At 39.2% G+C, this 19,608-nt stretch overlaps 1 protein-coding gene across 1 annotated transcript in view; it reads right to left on the bottom strand.

Annotated features, from left to right (window-relative positions):
• The window catches only part of FAM13C (family with sequence similarity 13 member C), a gene marked incomplete at both ends in the record, with an annotated part of 127,320 nt that overhangs the window by 6,875 nt on the left and 100,837 nt on the right, over positions 1 to 19,608 (bottom strand). The window contains 6 exons of the mRNA XM_082002398.1: positions 5,649 to 5,860; positions 8,286 to 8,367; positions 9,791 to 9,929; positions 10,877 to 11,087; positions 16,092 to 16,157; positions 16,552 to 16,702. Coding sequence (XP_081858524.1) covers positions 5,649 to 5,860; positions 8,286 to 8,367; positions 9,791 to 9,929; positions 10,877 to 11,087; positions 16,092 to 16,157; positions 16,552 to 16,702 — 861 coding nt within the window. The remainder of the gene's footprint in view (positions 1 to 5,648; positions 5,861 to 8,285; positions 8,368 to 9,790; positions 9,930 to 10,876; positions 11,088 to 16,091; positions 16,158 to 16,551; positions 16,703 to 19,608) is intronic.

Here is a 19,608-nt window from a genome sequence, read left to right as displayed (position 1 = left end):
TTGTACCTACATTCAGCAATTATGTCCTTTGAAAGGATTTTAATTAATAGTTTTAAGTGCTGCTGTAAAATAAATGAAAACACAGATGACAGGTCATGTCATTTTTGTATTTCATGTCTCAGACGGTGCCCTATAAACCTTTCTCAGCTGCTAAGCATTCTAACCTTTCGTATGTCACGGCACAGCTACAGTATGCCTGAGCCAAGTCTGCTGTGGATATGTAATTCTCCACCTTTATCACCAAGACCTGCAACTGCCAATCATGAAGAGAGATGCAGGGCCACTAGAAACTTGCCTTTCTATTTTATTTTTAAAACTATAAACCAAATTCATCAGTATCAGGCAGTAACATTTATACCTGAAGATTAGTTTGAAATAACTAAAATTACGTTAATCATGTAAAATTCATCTAAATATGTTTAATATACGAGTCCAAAAATACTTGTTAGAGAAGTTAGATAATTTTTAATTTACCTATCTTTCCATGGTATACTTACAGGTTGTCCATGAATACACTCAAAATATAGTAGACATTTCTGAAGACTGATTTTTTCCAAAGCCATTTGTTTTTTTGTCATATCCTATTTAAAAAAGTTATTTATAAGATTATGAGTCACGGTTTCATGGCAAGGATAAAGGTAGGTATCTGTTTAATAATCTATTCTCCCCAGATAAATGTTAATAATGAATTCTGTTTCTGTCCACACTGAGGTCAATAGGGACTCAGCACTGACTTAACAGGAACAGAGTCCAGATTTACATGACTGATGTTTTAAATGAATCAAAGTACATGTTACCCTCTCAAAGCCTAATGCAAAGCTGACAACAGCTACGAGATACTTCTACTGATTAGAGTAGGTGTTAGCTGAGGCCTTTACCGGTGGAAAATACACTGTATTTACTTTGCCTGGCCAAAGTGGAGTCTCTGTGGCCTGAACTTGTGCTCGTTCTTCTGCAGAAAGATGCATGAATGAAAATGTACCGAAACGCTGGCATCTTATTTTTCTTAATATCATTATATAAAATCTAATACTTGATTGCCTTGATTTCTTTCAAAATGACTATTCTACAAAAGCAATTTAATGAGCTTCATGTCAGGGAGCAGTATTAGGCTACTGACAGAACACTGCATCCTTATCTGGAAAAGTTTCCAAGGGTACAAACTATGGTCTTAGTCAATAAGGCAAGAAGCTTCGTGTGTTGCTCGATCAGAGCCTGCATCTGAACAATTTTTCTGGGAATACCAGTTGACAGAAAGTCTAAACAAGCAGAGGTTTTTTCTTGAATATCACATCCAAACTGCATGGACACGGGGTATATCTCATCGGTGGGGTTTTGGAAAGGCAGGCTCACAAAGGACAACTGCAGCATCTGAGTAGAAGGTGTTGACACTGAGGTCCCACAGATATCAGTGTGCAGTACTAGAACACTTTCCAATGTTTAGGTAACGTTTATGAACAGTCGTTGTAACTGAAAAACGGAAGAAGTATATTTCTCATCCATTCTACAGAGAAATCAATGAGGTCTGTATGTTGTTAACTTCTATTTGCTAGATCACTTCATAAATCATAGATAGCATTCCCCATTACATATTAAATATGATTTAGTTGTAACAAATGAAAACAACCATTCTAGACAGAATACTTAGAAACTTGCAAAAATGCAGAGAAGACATTCCTCAACTTTTTAATTGTTCATCAAGAGAAATAGATTTGCCTTGGCTGGTAAGGGATGAAGAATAGAAAGCAAACACAAATAAAAAGCAAACGCAACATATTTACAGAGTGGAATAATAGAGTCACAGCGAAATCCCTAAATACCCAATCGTTGTGGTGCCATGCTTAACACCCATAACTGCTGAACACACTAGCAAAAGGTGCTCTCTCTACAATGAAATGGAAGAATAACCCGATCAGCCAGCAGGACATTGCGGCTGGACAGCATGCATCCGTGGAACCGCCGTGGGGGAGCTGCAGAAAGGGCAGCCCTTTGCTAACGATGGGAATGGAGGTGGGCTTTCTTCCTCAGTCACAGTTCTTGCTCTGCCGGGCTGAACACCTAACACTAGCAGTTTACTTCTGTTCGAAAATGACAATACGAATCACTGGAACCAGAAAGATGACTGCTCATTTTTCAACAATGCGATTTGTCAGTGTTGGTGACAGACCGATATATGTATAGGTGCCTGCTGCAGGGAGCACACTATTTCTCTCCTCCTTTCCCTTTTCCCTTCTCTTTCCAAGAAGATCTGCTCGTGACACTTGCATATTTTCATCTGGCTCAGAACAGCAAGGAGCATGTGAAGCTAATGTCATTTTCCACAGTCTCTGCCAGATCACGACAGATCTGTATGAATTAGGGCCAAGTGTCCGGCGGTTTGGAGAAGAGCTCATCCACCACCATGAAGTAATGTGAAGAGTGATGGAGTTGGGGGCGGGGAGGCGGCGGGTGTGCCTTTCTGGAGAAAGCCGATAACTAGGTTTTTTTATTGACAACTTGGGACAAATATTATTAATAATTAGCCTCTACTTTTTGAACATGTATCAAGCCCTGAAGAAGTAAGGCTCTTCTAATATCAAAGGAGTGCCTTACTATTAACTTAAGCAGGAGCAAAACCTTTTTTGTTTGCTGCCCAAATGCAAAAACAGTGCAGAACCACTAATCCCATTTTGCCTTAAAGGTCTGCATGAATTAACCACTCCACAATTATCTGCCATTCACATTAAGAGAAGAGCCGATAACTAGAATGCAGGAGTATTATAAAGTAGTTAATTGGTTTACTTATTGCTAATTCTGCAATTAATACAAGGTTAATTCTTTCAAAAACTATTAAGCCTGGAGCAGCTGAATGGTTAGGAGGAAACAGGGAGTGATCGTTAGTATTGATTTTACACATGAGAAACAATCTCAAGAGGTTTAGCATTTGGGCCTATTTCATTAGCTTGTTTTATTAGCAATCTCAGGACGGGTTTGTGTTCAGCTAAGTTGGAAAGGGCTGATAATTTCAAAATCAGAGAAGGCGGGGGAATCACAAACTACGGAGTTGTCTGAGACATCTTAGCACTGTAGGCTGCAGCATGAAATTAAATGCTAATTAAGTAAAACCATTGCTTCATAGCCAAGGAAAAGATGAACTGAAGCGGGTCAATAATGAGAGGACAGATACATAAAAGGTAATCAGTCTGAGAAAAGCCTTGGGGGACAGACTGCAAATCTTCAAACTAAATAGAAGGCAAAAGTTGTTTGTTGCATATAAAGGAAGAAAAAGGAGACTACATGTAAAGCTGAGGTGGTAGTTTGGTTTTCATAACTTGGGACAAAAAGGCACACAAAATACTGTATACAGCTGTCTTCCTCACTAGTAAGTTCCCCGAATGCCCCTCAAGCTTGCTGTTCCATATTCACATGTTCTGCTATTTCAAATTCAGATCCTGTGGTTTGTCCACTTTGGACATACTGGGTGGTTCAGTATTTTACTCTGCACCTCTCAGAAGGTCACTCATTCTCTCATTGGTACTTCAGCAGGGCCTTACAGGCTTTCCACAGTTGAACTTCAGGGGAGACCTCAGCAAGCTTTTATGGAAACACTATCCTTGCCCAAAATAACCAAGTCTTGAACAAAAAAACCCATGTAGCTGCTATTAGTTTACTATTAATGTAGCTCAGATTCTGGTATGGGATCTAAACGTTATATACAAAATAAAATGCTGCACATAAAGAATATCTACAGTGACACCAAAGTTGCATGTAGCTGAAATGAAGCCTTTGATCTTTGCTGTAGCCAGCAGATAGCCTTGATTCATTTCACATCACGAATGCTATAAAACTCATTCTCCCCCAAAAGTCCAGGATGACTCACAATCAAAAAACAACGATTTTTAATGTTAAATTTAAGGATCTACTAAAATATATGATTTTGAAATAGATCAATTTGACTTCATATTATTCCTTTTCAAGCCTCTGTTCCATAGCAGTTTCGTACAGCTATGATAAAACACCTTTGCTAATGAATGGGTAGTTCTTTCAACACAAGTTATCTCTACAAGAATACAAGAAGAAAACAAGTAAGACCTTAAAAAAATTTTGAAAATATTAACTTGTGCAAGCATTTAATTCACATTATATTATTATCTGTGAGAATATTTCAAGCCAGCACTGTCGTTGCACAGATTTAGGAGGTTCCCTCTTAGAAAATCAGAAGTAGTCCAATTAATCAAAAAATGAGTAGGACAGAGACCCACACCCAACTTACTCTTAAAAGAGAGTTTTTTTGGAGAGGATTTCCTCACTGACATCTGTTTTGGTGTCATCTGATCGCATTCCTTGCATAATAAAAAAAATTTAACAACTGAAAATATTATTATACAGTCTGCACTGTTGGGATTTCAGGACTATATACAGAACAGCATGAGTTTGTTGTTATCTTTTGTTTTCTTACAAAGGAGTTCTGGTTATGAAACACTTTTTCCATTTTGGGTTTTTAAAAAAAGTAGTTTATAAAAAGAAACAAATAAAAAGTCAGTCATGTATGCAGAGCTCAAGATCTGAGAAGCACGGCATCATTATCCACAGTTCTAGTTTTCATACAGTAACTAGTTGTTTAAGGGCCAAGAATAGAAACAAAACAAAACAAATTATCTGTGCTGCGTACTTTCTGCTACTGTCTCGTCCCACACACACCACACCTCCCCCCCCCCCCCCAATAATTTCTTCGTTCTCACATAGTTTAGCATTTCATTCTTCTTCACTCCTCCCTGTCCCCATATCACCCCCTCCCCTTTTTCATTCATCAGCCAGAGACTAAATGTTACTGTCAACAAGTTTAGATTTTAGGTACCTTTGATGACGGAACTTATTGTCTTGCATCCGGAATAGCAATATAATTTGAAAGCAAAAATAGCCCCCCCAAAAAGCATTGTTATGGACAGTATGTATTGCAGAACAACAACTTCAGACAGACCCTATAATGTGCCAGTAGTGTGAAGGTACAGCAGAATTTTAAAATATGTACTAGTTTGAAAACAACAATAAATTGCCCAGCCAAGCAAGCGCATGTTTCATGGAATATTGCTCCTAAATTTAGAAGAGTAACTGAGAACGTGGCAGAGCAGAGGCAGTATCAGCACAAGTAAACGTACAAGATCAGAAGGGCAAAGCAGTCTGGATGGTTGTGCATCTTAGCGTAGTGCTATTGACTGGGCAGAGGCTTTCAATATTTCTCAGGTGAGAAGGGACCTTTACTGTCAAAATAACCTCAGGAACATTTTTAGTCGCACAGCTTCTGTGGACTCAAGGTAGGATTGCTTTTGCTGTCACCATCTTCAATACATGGGAATATGCGCTTCCTGTGCACACAACCTCAGGCAGGCAAGTTTCAGCAGTGTCTGGCAAAAAGTTATATACATGCATCTCTGAGCAAAAAGTGCTTAGCACTATTTGAAAAAACCTTCTGCACCTCTTTTTCTGTGCAGCTCTTCACAGAAAAGAAAACTGCACTAGAGCTCCCATCTTGTTGGAGAGAAAATGCACTGCAGTGCCAGAAGACACAGGATGCACACCCACCAGCATACCCCAAGACAGCTACACACTAACTGGTATCTGCCTCAGATGGTAAAGTTCTGAAAGAAACAGCCATACTTGTTAAGTACCTTAATAGTCTCAGGAAGGTTGAAATGTTGTCTTTTCTCCTTTAATCGTCTCAATACACTATCCATGGTTTCTTCTACTGTGGGAGCTGGTTCTGTGCTCGTGGCCGCCTGTGTCCCAGCCTCTTTAGAGGTCCCAGTGCTTTCGCAATGATAATTTATTTGGGGTGCTCTGGAAGTACAGTTTTGCTCTTCTGACATTCTGAGTTTCAGCTCTGAAAGGCAAATAAATATATTAGAAATATTTGCAAGGAAGTTTCCTCTGACACTACAAGAAAAAAAACATCCTTACTTCTTGCATGCAATTATTACCACATCACTGTTGTGTAGGAAAGTAACTGCTTCACTTCAACATGTAACATCTTTTACCTGGTTGAAGTGAAATCCAATGGTCAAGGGATGAGATGTGTCCAGGCCAGTGAAACCTATAGCCCATATGTACGTGTCTGTTTCCTCCAAGCCAGTCTTTGACATATGAGGTGCTACCATGGGTGAGGACTGAAGGGGCACCGGGTTAAAGAGTGGGGTCTGGGTAGGAATCAGTGCAGAATTTGAGTGGGAGTGGGGATAGGAAAGAGGCTTGAAAGGACAAACAGTGCTGGAGAGTATTTGTGAGAGGTTTGATGTGGGTGGGATATGGAAGCAGAGCTCGCTCTCTCTCTCCCTTCTCCTCACTAAACCCATGCACCCTCAATTGATCCGATGTCTGGGTAAGTAAGAACATGTCTAAGCCAGCTGTGGGGATTGTTGACCAAGGATGTAGTCCTTCACAGATGCCTTCCTGGACAAGAGGCAGTGTCTCCGCAGCCACCTGCCGCACTCTCACCCCAGCTGTGCTGGCCTGCCCTCCTGTGCCGCTCCACAAGTGAGGAGGGGGGTGGAGGCCCTCCCCTGAGAAGGGCTGGAGAGGCTAAGCTGTGCCACAGAGCCCGCCGTGCCAGCTGCCAGGCTGCTGGAGCCATGTGCTCCAGGTCTGCATAACCAGCCCAATTTAAACCATAACCCTCCCTTCCAGGGGCTTGCATTGGTTAATGCAATGCTAGGCTAGTAGCCTAGCCCAGCCAGGCTACTGAGAATCGGCCACTTTGCTTAAATGACTTCCCTTGGCAGAAGAGCACCTGAGCAACCCAGCAGAAGACATACAGGTTACAGTGTGTCCTAATTTCGCAGTCAGCAACGTGTCTAGATGCAGTAGAGTAAGTATATTAGCCTGACACCAAGCCAAAGGCCCTGGAGCTCCAGGGACCTGCACAGAGCAATGATGAAATTGAACTGAGGTCTGAATTAGCTCCCGTAAAACCAGGCTTTGTTCCTAGAGTGTGCCTGGCTGGTGAAGGACCTTGGGCAAGGCAGGAGATTGATGGCTCCAAATGTGTTAGATTTATTGAAATCCATGCAGAAACAGTAACATCATTTTTAGCTGTTACAATCGGAGGATACAGGCCAGGTTTGTAGGGAGAAATAGTAATTTTTATTAAACTCATAGAGCTAGGAGCATGGACAAGCCTTACGAACTTGAAGAAGGACCTACAAGCACTTGAGTGCTTTTCCATTTCAGTTCCTCCTGTCTCATGAACCTCATGAATCTTGCTTCACTTAAAAGCGGTGTCATTATTCAGGATAATAAAATCAAGGGTGTTCACAGGACCAAGGCACTTTGGGTATGAAGGTGAGGCTGATCTGTGAAAGCCAGACCCCCTGGCTAGCTGAAGCAGTGGTTCAATCAGATGATTTTCAGAAAGTTAACTATGTAGTTTGGCCATTTCCTCTCATTTGCCCTTCCTGGATTTGTAACACAGAGTTCAAGGGTGGCGGGGGTGGAAATCTAGTAACTAGGCAGCCCAGTATTTAAGGAAGAACTTTCCAGAAGAAATTTACTGGAAGATGAGTTTCTAATTCTTTATTTACCACAATCACACACTCTATATCTACATTCTTAACTATATATCCATATAGTTAAGCTAATATCCAAAACAAGAGATGAAACATAATACTACAACTTAGTTAGTAGTGAGAATCCATTTATAATGGGGAAGAAGATTTAGAAGAATTCTAAATGACCTTTCAAAAAAAAAAAAAAAAAAAATAATCAGTCCTGGCTACATTCTCCCTGAGGGCAAGCATGTGATAAACTCACAGACGTTAATGGAGTGGTATGCAGACAGTCAAGGGCAAAACTTGAACCTCAAGACCAAATCTAATACCTGGGAAAGATCCATTTTTATGATAAAAAGAAAAATAAAAGCTTTAGGGTTGTGTAACCTCAGTCCTAAGGAAACATTTTGCACTATCACAAGGACACTTTTAACTTTGTAGTACTGTATTTCAGACATTTATAAAAATATTCGGACTAACATTTCTTTTGCCTGAATTTTTATAATTATGAGGGAGAGATAATGTCTTTTTTTCCCTTCCCCTTCTTAGCCTTGTTATGAGAGTTCAGCAGGCTTATTTTAATCCCTGCCTTCATGAATCAAGGCAAGTCATACTAGCTCGTATCTTTGTCATTGGGAGGCTTGTTGCCACGCACTAGTGAAAAATAAGCAGAGCACTGAGGTTAGAAAACTAACTCTAAAATATTCCAGGTCTCATACTTCCAAAAACTTCAGCAATAAAGTGAAATGACATGCTGTTATGTACCTTTCAGCTGCTTACGGGCTTTGGCCAAATCATTCATCCATTTCAGAACTTCAGGATTGGACGTCTTGTCACCATGTGAAGGCTGAATGTAAAGTAAAAGGAAGAGCAAAAAGCAGCAATTGATGGTTATACAGTCAAATGGATAAAAACCTATCCACACGCATTGTGCTAAAAAAAGCCTGTAGTTCCAACTGCACTATATCAATGTGTCATGCAGAGCATTTGGCTTGATCATGGTACTAATTTATCATGCCTTATCTCTCCCCATTGTGGCACAGTGCTATATGGATCCAGTATTTTGGCTCTGATCCTAAAAAAATATTGAAGTCCTTGACTAATTGGGTAAGTAATCTCAGTGACTTCAAAAGGACTGATCAAATATCTAATGTTTGTTAGTCAAGTTCCTAAGTGATTTGCAGGATGGTAACCGAAGCACTCTGTCTCTTGCAGGGATAAGCCCTTAATGCTTTAAGACAGGTATTCTCTTGGGAAACAGCATTTTAACCATTTCAACTGTACTGCTTAACTGATCAAATGAAAAAAACCCTGTGCAACAGAGTGATTTCAAAAGGAACAAACAACAAAAACTTTGCAGATCAGTTCTTTCTTTGCATTTAGAAATTGCCTCCGAACTAAAATCAGTTTACACTGCATCTTCAAAACTCAAGACATTTAAAATGGCAAAACAGTTTTGCAAAACTAAACCACTGAAATAAATTGTTTTCTGGTCACAATGTGGTGTCTGTTTAAGTATGGAATTTTACTCCTAGGAGTATATGATGACCATAGGGTAGTACAATTTACAAATGTACCTTTAAGTTTGCAGTCATTGATGAGATTACAAGGTAATACACAATTTGCTGAATTTTAATGTGGTCATAAAATATCACAAACTTCCGTGTTTCATATTGTACACATCCTTAATGTCACGGAAGTTTTGATATGTTTATACTGCACAATTCACATTACACAAACTATCTTAATAAGAGTGATGGTCTTGCATACACCACACGGAGCATGCCATTGACCTCAAACAATCCCCCACCAGCAACGCACAACAATTTTTATTTCTCTAATTTCTGCCATGGGCTTCCATTGAGCCCTGTGCTGTGGAGGTTTACAGGAGTTTGCCTGAATGAAGGAATCAGCGCAGCAGAGCAAGGGTTTCCAAGCAAATGACTTCTACAAAGTAAGTAAGTAGCTTTTCATCTTTTGAATTGTTTTGGTTCACAAGCCTGTCGGCTGTATTTCACCGATTCACACTTCTCACACACCAAAAGATGGATAAATTGCAACAAAGGTAATCCAAAGAAAATGCAAACTAGACTCTCGTAACTGCTGCCTACACTGAAAGATGATAAAAAGATATCCCCTCATTGATGATTTTCCTATTTCATTTTACCAAAAATACCTTTTGTCCCATTGTTTTGCATAAGCTTAGATACACTGGGATTCTTGCTTGCCTCTTGTAGTATTACCCTTTATCTTTTCAATTATTAACTTACCAGGTATTTTTTTTCTTGCTCAAACCTTTCTTCATACTTCCTTATTTTTCTCTTGAGACTCTGAAGGTGCTTGGTAAGTTGTGCTACTGTTTGTGGTTCTTTGCACTCTTCACAGTTACATCTAGAAGAACTTCTTGGCCTGCAAACGCCGAAAGCGTAGTAGTTGGATCAAAGAACCGGTTATAATGGACCATGCCTTGCTTCAGGCACACTTAACACTTTCCTAACACTTCAGCATTTGCAGCTAGGTTCTTTCACAGGATAGAGATGGTTTCGTTTTACAAAGTAAGCATAAAATAATTGCTTTTGCTTGAAGATACCCCTAGGGCATACTAATGAGTTCACCATCTGTCTTTCATTCTCTCTCTCTTTTTAATTAATTGTGGGATTTCTGAATATTTTTCAAAATTTTAATCTAATAGGTCACAACCTGGTCCAGTATTTACATTTAACTTCTGCATCTTACTTCACAGATCTTCCAACTCTAGCAGGAGACTCTAATGACATGATTTGTAAAAGTAAGCCCAGGGATTTTTTTATTACTGGGAATAAACATTATCACTTTGAAGGCAGTTTAGTTTCTGATTGTTTACAACTGCAAATCAATAGAACTGATTAGGATTCACATGCAGCTGACAGCTATGTACATAAGCTTTTAAGAAAGTTTGGTTTCTGTCTGAAACTCACAGCTTGGTTTATCACATGTATGAACTGTTCGTATGTTCTGTGATGCTCCCATATCTAGTGAATGACTCAAGCTATAGTTCTATTACAGCTGAAATTTTTAGTATTATACTTTGATAGGCCTCCCAATCTTATGTTCACTCATCAGAGTAATTACTAACTAACATTTAAAACTGTCCTTGCTCTCTATAATTAACAAAGACTTCAAACAATATTGTACTGTGTTATTACTGAAAAAATGCTAGATCCCATTTCTGGTATTGCAAATTAACCATGTCGAAATATGCTACAATGTGAAATTTTCCGGTTTATGACATCACAGTAGCTGAAAAAAACATGAAGAGTCAAAGATCATGGATTGTACAGAAATTATTCAAAATATCTAGAAATATATTTTCTTACATCATGAAAGGTTGAGCACTTGGTGGAGAAGGGGCAGACTCTGTGTCTAGATTAAATCTCTGGCTTTGGCTAAAGATAGAGCAGCGCGGTGACAAAAGAGGATTGTCTCCATCTGTAATGTGATACAGCAGTCGACTGGTCCCTAGGGAGTGATGTTCTTGTGGGCTGCTGTCCATGTCATTCTGCCAGTCTCTGTGGGCTGGCACAGGCTCTAGAAAGAAAGCATAAACCAGTATGGACTGACGGTCACCCACAAGATATTTAGCTACCTAGATAAATACAAATCTGTACTTACAGAACTATGCAAAGCATTAAGTATTCAAAGTAAACAGCAAATAGTTTAGCAAAGTATCACATGCAGGATGAACGTAATACTGAGGATGAGAAAAACAGAAAGGACAGCTATTGGCTTAGCAGAAAGCAGTTTTGAGTTCCACAGGAGAAGGTGGGTGGGTGTGTTTGTAAACTATGAAGTATAATATAAAGATGGAGAGTTTCCCAGAATAGTAGCATTAATCGTATTTTCATAGCTCTGTTTGCTTTTGAAAGCCACATTCCTGAAGAAGATGACAAATGTACAAAACAAGTTTAATTTTGCGATTTAGCATTTAGCCCTTTGGTCAAGAAAAAGGCAGATGCTAAGAACCTCCAGTGTTGCTTGCAGTATCCCGCAGAATTTCGTTACGGTTCGAAGTAACACACACGTGGGTCTCAAGAACACAAGACAGGAAAATAACAACAACCAATAACATTCAAGGTAGTTATTCAAGGTAGTGTGCAGTGACTGCTGCTTGGCAGAGTCATGCTTAAGATACTATGTTAATATTGTCTTTGATTATAAATGGAAACCTCGCCTCGGGTGTCTCAAAAGGTAAAATTTGTTTTATAGAGATGATCAAGCTAGAAATCAGAATGATTTATTCTGAACTGAGAAAGTAGGAATTGGTGAACGTCATCACACTGATTCTCTTTGTGGGTAACATGGAAAATAATGGGCATGTTACAGAGCCTACCTCCAGGGAATACCAAGAGTTCATCTTGCCTTTGCTGTACCTGGGTACCTGAATGGGAAGAATGAGTCAACTTTCCTCCTCGCCCTCCCTGGGCGAAATGGTGACGATGATCCAGCCTAGTTGATATTTTTGCTATTATATGATTGTGCTTTAAAGCAGATTATATTTTTAAGGCAAAACTCCATGCTCTTATAAAAGCTCTCCCCCAAAAAACAGTTAATATATGTTAGAGCAAAGAACGTGCTCTCTCCTAGGTTCCCCTGTATCAGTTTCCATAGTATATACTATTTTGCACCAGCCATGTTATTTTTTTTTCCTCTAAAACCATGTACATATATAGCCTTTGAATTCATATAAATTATTTTATATTTTCAGGCAGCATGTGTGCTATTTCTAATCAGTATTGTATTTGCAGTACAGCACGCACCCTAATACATTTCACAGAATCTTTTTATTCAATGAAAGCCTGAAACTGCACAGAAGAACAACTGTACATGGATTTACTCACAGAAGAGCAGGCAGGTTTAGGAAAGTTCTCCCAGCTTCATTTTCTTTCCATTTTCTCCTTTGTACAAGGGACATGACATTCCCATGGTGAGTGGGTATTTCCTTCAGGGTTTTAATGGAACCTTCGTAATGCATTTTTTATTTGACCTCTACCCAACAGATACTGAAGCTACAAATCGCAATTGCTGCACTGGGACAGCGGGGACAAACCAGCTCTGAATGGCACCCTTCCTAGAAATCAACTATTGATTTAAAAAATAATAGTTACAATGGCCAAAAATATTTTATCAGGTACTATCCAACTGGTTTTGCTCTACAGACAACAAAAAATCCAATTGTACATTGTATAATCACAGTGTACTCTGTCATGCAAAAGTTACATGTGACTTCTGCATCTATAAGTACACCTACTCTAACAGCATCATCAATTATAATTACGTTAAGCATTTTCACACTGAGACAATGTAACTGAATATTAATTCTAACATAGCATCTTTCATCTGAGTACTTCTTACTCTGCAGGTCAAATTCAACTCTCCAAGATAGCAGTGCAACACCCAAAACTTCTAAATTGTGCATGAAATTCAAATATTCCCGTAGAGAGATCGAGAAAGGCATCTGTGAGAAGCAAGGGTAAAGCATTGTATCAGCCATGGGAAATTATGTACACAGACAATATACAGTGATAAAGGCTGGAATAAATGTTGTTCTGCAAACAGAAGTGTCTCTTTCTGGCAAGTAATCTTTCCTTATCCTCTAAGACTTAAAAAAATTACTAGTTTTGGTTGGGTTTTGTTTCTCTCTCTCTCTTTTTTTTTTTTTTTACTTCTGAAAAACAATATTGTCAATGAGAAGAAACTGGCTTCCTTCCTTTTGTTTCACAATCTTTGCACTGCAAGAAACATATAATCACTGTGAAATAGGTTGACTAAGAATAGTTTCACCATTTCTCATGCTGTTATTAAAAGGAATACTTTTTTTACAGTCATATCAAGTAGCAGTCTCTTCACTGTGAAAGGAAAATGATGTTATAAAAAAATCAGCCAGTCTGTGTATGATAGGTGCAAGAAAAAAGTTTCCAGCGTTTGAACTCTGATTTTCTGTGGACCTAGAAGTACTCCTCTTGCAGGAGGCAGGCTGTACTGCTGATAAACTATATAGTCACAGGCATTTGCTCCTTTTCATATTTACAACCAAATGATTTTACTAGGCCCAACCCAGTTTCAGAAATGGAAGAAAAGTTCACATCAAGACGAAACACTCCTGGAATATAGATGCAAACGACAAGCAGTGGTCCAGAAGCGGTCAGCAAGTCATTCAAACTGATTCATTTACGTGGCCCAATTACTGTTAACAGCGGAACATCTCCGGATGATGACAAGTTATAACCAATCCCATTTTTAATTACAACTTAGGGCCATCATCCCGATTCCAGTTCCGTGCAGATCCTAAACAAGATGCTAAGCACTATCCTGAGAGCAGCCCATGAACTGACCAAATATCTACCTGTCTTTGTGTGTCTGATCTAACTTTAGCCTCTATTTTTGCCAAAACTGGGAACTAAAGCCACCTCTAGCCAAGCCAGTAAGTTGCCCCTTAGCCTGCATCTCCTCCACCTCATCTGCTCAGTCCAGCTTAGCACTGACAAGAGCTTATCACAGGACTTAAAGCCAAGATCTACTATCTTGTAGGATGCAGTATGCTTTAATCATACAAGTCATATGGTACAAGACAGTATTCCTGCATGTGACATTCTTTAAGTAAAACAATAATACACTGAAATCTGTTGTATATAAAAAAGAATATGCAGATGTAACATGTTCATCCCTTAGCACATTACATACGTGAATGTGAGGATCATAATTTTTAATTTAAAAGACACTTAGACCATCTTGTAGTTAAGTTCAGCTGCTCACTGCTCAAGTCACATATTTGATGTATACTCATATCCAAAAGCTATGAAAATAATTCACACTCTGCTTTTCCTTTTTTCCCTTAAAAAACCTAGCTTAGTACCCCCTTGCAATTCTTTGTGGTCTCATTTTTCAGCTCTAATTCAAGTTTTTTCATATGCAGAAATAAACAGGAAATTGCCGACTTTGCTCAGAGATAAGAATTACTGTTCACCCCTTAAAATTTGCATTCTGAAATACTCTGTCACTTTACTAGACTGTTCTAGCTTCATTCACCATACACATAATGTAATTTTTTCTAATTTTTGTTGACTGGGATGAAAGAAATTAAATAGATTATACAACCACATTTATTTTAAAAATAATACATTTGTACTTTGTTAAAATTTTTATTGCCTGATTCACTGAGCAAAGGGTAATAACTAGAGATGTAGTATATATGGCACATCCTCTAAAAACTCTGTCCCTAGCCTGGTACAAATCTCTGGACTTCCATCCAAGTTGGAGCAGAAATAGCCAATAGTCCCACGTGAAAACCATACCTAAACTGGATGTATCAGAAGATTTCAGTAGTAATTTACGAAACAGAATTAGGACTAGCTCATCTATGCAAAATGGCATGTTATTAAAAAAAATGCAAACCACAAAGCAGATGTTAGCAGGTATGAGCATACATTAAAATCCATTAAATAGGTAAGCTTTAACTAAAGCAGAAGTTTGAACTGCTAGAGTGACAGAGCACGCTCTGAACCGTGTGAGAGAAATGCTACATCATCCAACGTTTGCCTGTGTAGCTGGAGATAGGCAAATAGGAGCTACGGAGGGTATCGGAAGTAGGGGTCACTAACAGTATGAATTAAAACAAAATCCAATCAAAACAGCAAAAATAAGCAAAGGAAGCAATTATGAACCATCCTAACAATGAATTATGAAACTACCAGAACAAAATGTTTCAGTAAACTACTGGAAAAGGAGGCAAAAGCCACCCTGCCATAAAGGAAACGAGTCAGTGCAGATTTTGGATGGGCTGCAGAATGTCTCTGCCTGTGCAGCAGATCTCAGATACGAGATCTGCCTCTGCCTCAGATCCACACCAAGGGACTAGCACCAGTGCAAGTTCCATACCTGTACCCAAGAGCTATTAAGGTAGTTGCCTAGCTGGGCTAAAGCATCCTTTTTTTTTTTTTTTGAACTAAAACCGAGGATATTTAGTATTTTTTATATTCCTTCATCTTTATAACAAGTTGGATTCTACCTACCATTTTCCTTAGTTGTACAATGCAAACCTCAAACTTTAGAATCTATTAAGCAGAACACTATCATCTCTGATTTTTTTTAGGTAAATAACTCACTGTTATTTCTTGCTGAAAATTCTGAGCAAACAGACTCTGAAATAAGTTCTTCTGTACACAGCCTTTACTCTGACATAAAACATAGTTGCAAAGGGGTTACTGACCTATCTGCCCTAATTTGGACCAGACATGGTGAACGATTTAAGTACTTGTGTATTCATGTCCCTTGTCTGTGAGATGTGTTAGTCATATTGCCTTTGACCTATTTTTCACGAACAGTGATTCCTCTGCTACCGAGCATCACGACTCTGCCAGCCCTGTGACTACAAGCTATGAATTGACAAAAATAGTGCCGAGCCTTAGGGCTCTTTATTTGCAAGTTCTGGTTTCCATATTGAGGGAAGAGGGAGAGATAACACACCACAGTTTGCCCAGATGGGTAACAATACAGGTTCATGAATGATTAAAATCCACATGCTGTCAAACTCACCTTCGCTATCTCTCTGCTGATGCATTAAATTAAAATCAATAATAGGAGAAATGAAGTGATATTGGTCTGACAAAAAGAATGACAAAAATAGAATTACATGATATGGCAGGTGATCTCACACAATACAGACATAGGAAGTAAAGAGCATAAATTTCCTTGAAAAAAAACCCCAAAAAACAGATTTAAACCAAAAATAAAAGAATCAGGATTCTTAAAACCTGTCTGAAAAGCAAGACTCCCTCTCAGAAAAACAGAATGTTATAGCCATTAATTTCCATTCTTTTGACAGGTATCACCCCTTTTTACATTACACAGCATTTGCATCAGGAAATGGTGCTTTGCATTAGCTCTGCACTGTTTCCTAGAAGACTACAAATCTGATATTAAACTGCAAGTCACAAGGCTTTTCTATAATTGCAGATGAGAGCAGATGAGAACACATCGTGACATGATTGCTTACCTCCACAACTGGCCCCATCAGCTTGCACACTGGTTTGGACTGATGAAGGGGCTGGGTCCTTGGGTGCCGGCAGCTGAGGAGTTTCTTCCTGGGTTGGCAGAAATGCAGAGCACAGATCGGTTTCAAGGGCTTGTAGCTTCAACAAAGAATTCTGCAGACAAAAGCAGAACATTGGGCTAGATGGAGAACAACAGAATACGGCGATAGCTCTTCAACTCACTGAGCCCATTAGCAGTGCCTGCAAAGGGGTGTTCCACTAGCAGCTCCGAGAGGACGTGCAAGAGAACAAACGTGCACTATTCCACGAGTTTCCTGACTTCTGGTTATTTAAGTCCCAATTTACATGGATTATTCATGACACGTGGGAAAGATGACTTTGTCAGCAAAAGACAATTTATTCTAGGAAGCCAAACAGAGATGGTGTCCCTTTTCTTGGTCTTGAAGCAATACCGTAAGCAAGTATTTCATTCATTGGGCTGACATCACAATCTGATGACATTATGTCCCTCCCCATTTACCATTCATAAAAAAACAAATCTCCCTCTCCAGCCTATTGTGCAGTATGCAGCAGTGAACAAAAAGAGTTACGGAGAACATGCTCCCTCATGGGATTCTTGGAAGAGATATTTTTAATTAGCTTTTTTAGAGATACTTCTTTATGTATCTCTAAAAATAGAGATTTTTATGTCTACATCTTCTTTATGTCGACATAGCTTTTATGTAGGCTGCTGCTTCTACAGGGCAAGCAGATCATTTCCTATCTGCTGCAAAGGTAAAATTAACAGATCATTGTCACTTGCTGCAGACAAATCAATGAGGACAAGGCTAGTTATCTGTAACATCACTTCCAGCCACTGTGCCACGCTTGGTCCATTTCTCATTTTAACCTTCAATGCTGCATGCAATATTCAGCTGTACAATCTGACACAAGCATCTTGCTGTGATGAAAATGCTGTGAAAGCCCTAATCACCATCTGACTGGGCAAAATGAGTCACTACTGATATCCCACACATTCAGTTCCCCTCTCTCAAGGGAAATACAGCTTGCAACACAAAAAAAAAAATATCACACAAGGCTGTCTTAATAAGCACACAGCTGGCACACACAAAATTATATGTAAAATGCTAAGTCACTCAGATGGTACATATTTGTGAAGTGCAATTTCGGGGGGGGGGGGCGCGGAAAAATCTGACTTGCAACAGAAAAAAAATTCCTCAAGTTTATACCCTGAAAAGCTCCTTTCCCCACACTGTCAAAGACCTGAAACCAATCTATTGATTCATTTAATGAAATAATGAATTTATTTTGTGGAGTAATTTCCTTTGTGTAACAATATGACACCTATATAGTAAGTAGTTTAGTATGTCTTTGTGTTATTAAAATTGTAATACAGCCCTTTTATAAACCCAAGGATGTCAGTATTTTTAGGTAAAATAAAAATTAAAAAAGGAAACTAATCTGGCTGAGAACAGCAGGGAAGATTTCAGCCTTTATCCTTTCATTCCTTTTATAGAATTCAGGCAGTGAAAAGGAAGCAGAAAGTAGCTCTTTCTAGGAGATACCTCAAAATAGGGAAGTTTCAAAAAAGCACAAGGTCACCGTAACTAGATCCTGCGACCCCCTATGTGCTGTCATCCCAATCTGATGACATTATATCCCTTCCCGAAATCGATATCCCCTTCCACAAAACAGATTAGGTTACAGTCAAGCACTTAGACTTTGGCCTCAGCTTGGGTAAAAAAGGAAATCTAGGAACACCTTCCCTCTCCTGGTCCCAGAGCAAACAGGAGCTCTTGCTATTCCTGTCAGAAGCAGCTTGATAGGAGACACGTGAGCAAAGAAACGGCTTGCTTTATACATTTATTTTAACATTAAGTTCCTCTCCCCTGTTGTCACGATACATTTTGACATCTCATCCTATAACACCAGGAAAGAACTGATTGCAAGATCAAGCACTGATTCACAATGAAATGCCTAAATGTAATAGTATCCTTTAAAAATATGGCATGATATAGAGCTGGTTTCTACCATCTGAGGCTGAAGATACTTTTACTATTCCCAGGTACAGGTTGCATTAACAACCTACTCTGGCCCAGCTGCCTTTTGTAAGGGTAATTTAGTCATCTTGACCAGCAATGCCTCATCTTCACACCTCAGTTTCTCCAGGACTCTTGAATGATTGGCATCTTTTCCTTGTCACTTACTCACACTGTTCGGTCCAATATTTTACATATATTACTTCAAACTAATCTGGATCCTTTGACCTGTCTGCTAGAAAGAGTATACCATATGTCCCCAACATGGGCTTTATCAGTGAAGACCAATATAACAAATTTACTCAGCCTCTCTTTACAGCCGAATCACCTTAGTGCCCATTTTACATCTCAGCCAGCCAGCAGTCCCAGCAATACCCTACCTGGCTTCCTGCTTTTGGTGTGTTTAGTAGACTTCTTACCATCAATTTGAGCATCTTTGACGAGTCACTTTCAAAGTGTTCTTTAATCCTCTACAGGGCTTTCTTGAACTAGAGGCAGAATGATGGAAATCATCTCGCCTTCAACATCTTTCAAGTAGCAGTGAATTTTCCTTGTCAAGGGAAGAGTGCTGACTTGAATCGTACCCACAGCACTGTTTTGGGAAGAGTTTTCATGGCATGACAGGCCTCATTTTCCACTGCCTCTCACCCCAGCTAGATCCAAATGAAGTGACTGTGGAATTACCACAACAGACGGGCAGCGTTCTACAGTCACTAATGTCATCAAGCAGAACACAGCTATACCAGTTACAGACCAGTGAGGGAACTGATCCCAGCCCAGACCTTATCACTGCTGATGGAGAGTAAGGAAAACATAGGCAAACATACCAGAAGAACATACCAACAAGGTGAGCACAGGCAAATAACCGACAAATAGACCTAAGCTTCACAGCTACTTCAAGCATTTGACAAAAATTTCCCGTATCAAGAAAACACATTCACTTTACATCACTATTTCTTACGAGACTAATCTAAATTAATATTTATGGCAAGTTCAGCACACAAGCATTCACACAGACTA

The sequence above is a fragment of the Phaethon aethereus genome (genome assembly GCF_964289735.1).
Source record: "Phaethon aethereus genome assembly, chromosome: 7".
Lineage (NCBI taxonomy): Eukaryota > Metazoa > Chordata > Aves > Phaethontiformes > Phaethontidae > Phaethon > Phaethon aethereus.
Note: the sequence above shows the minus strand (reverse complement) of the source record. Positions and strands in the feature narration are given on the sequence as shown.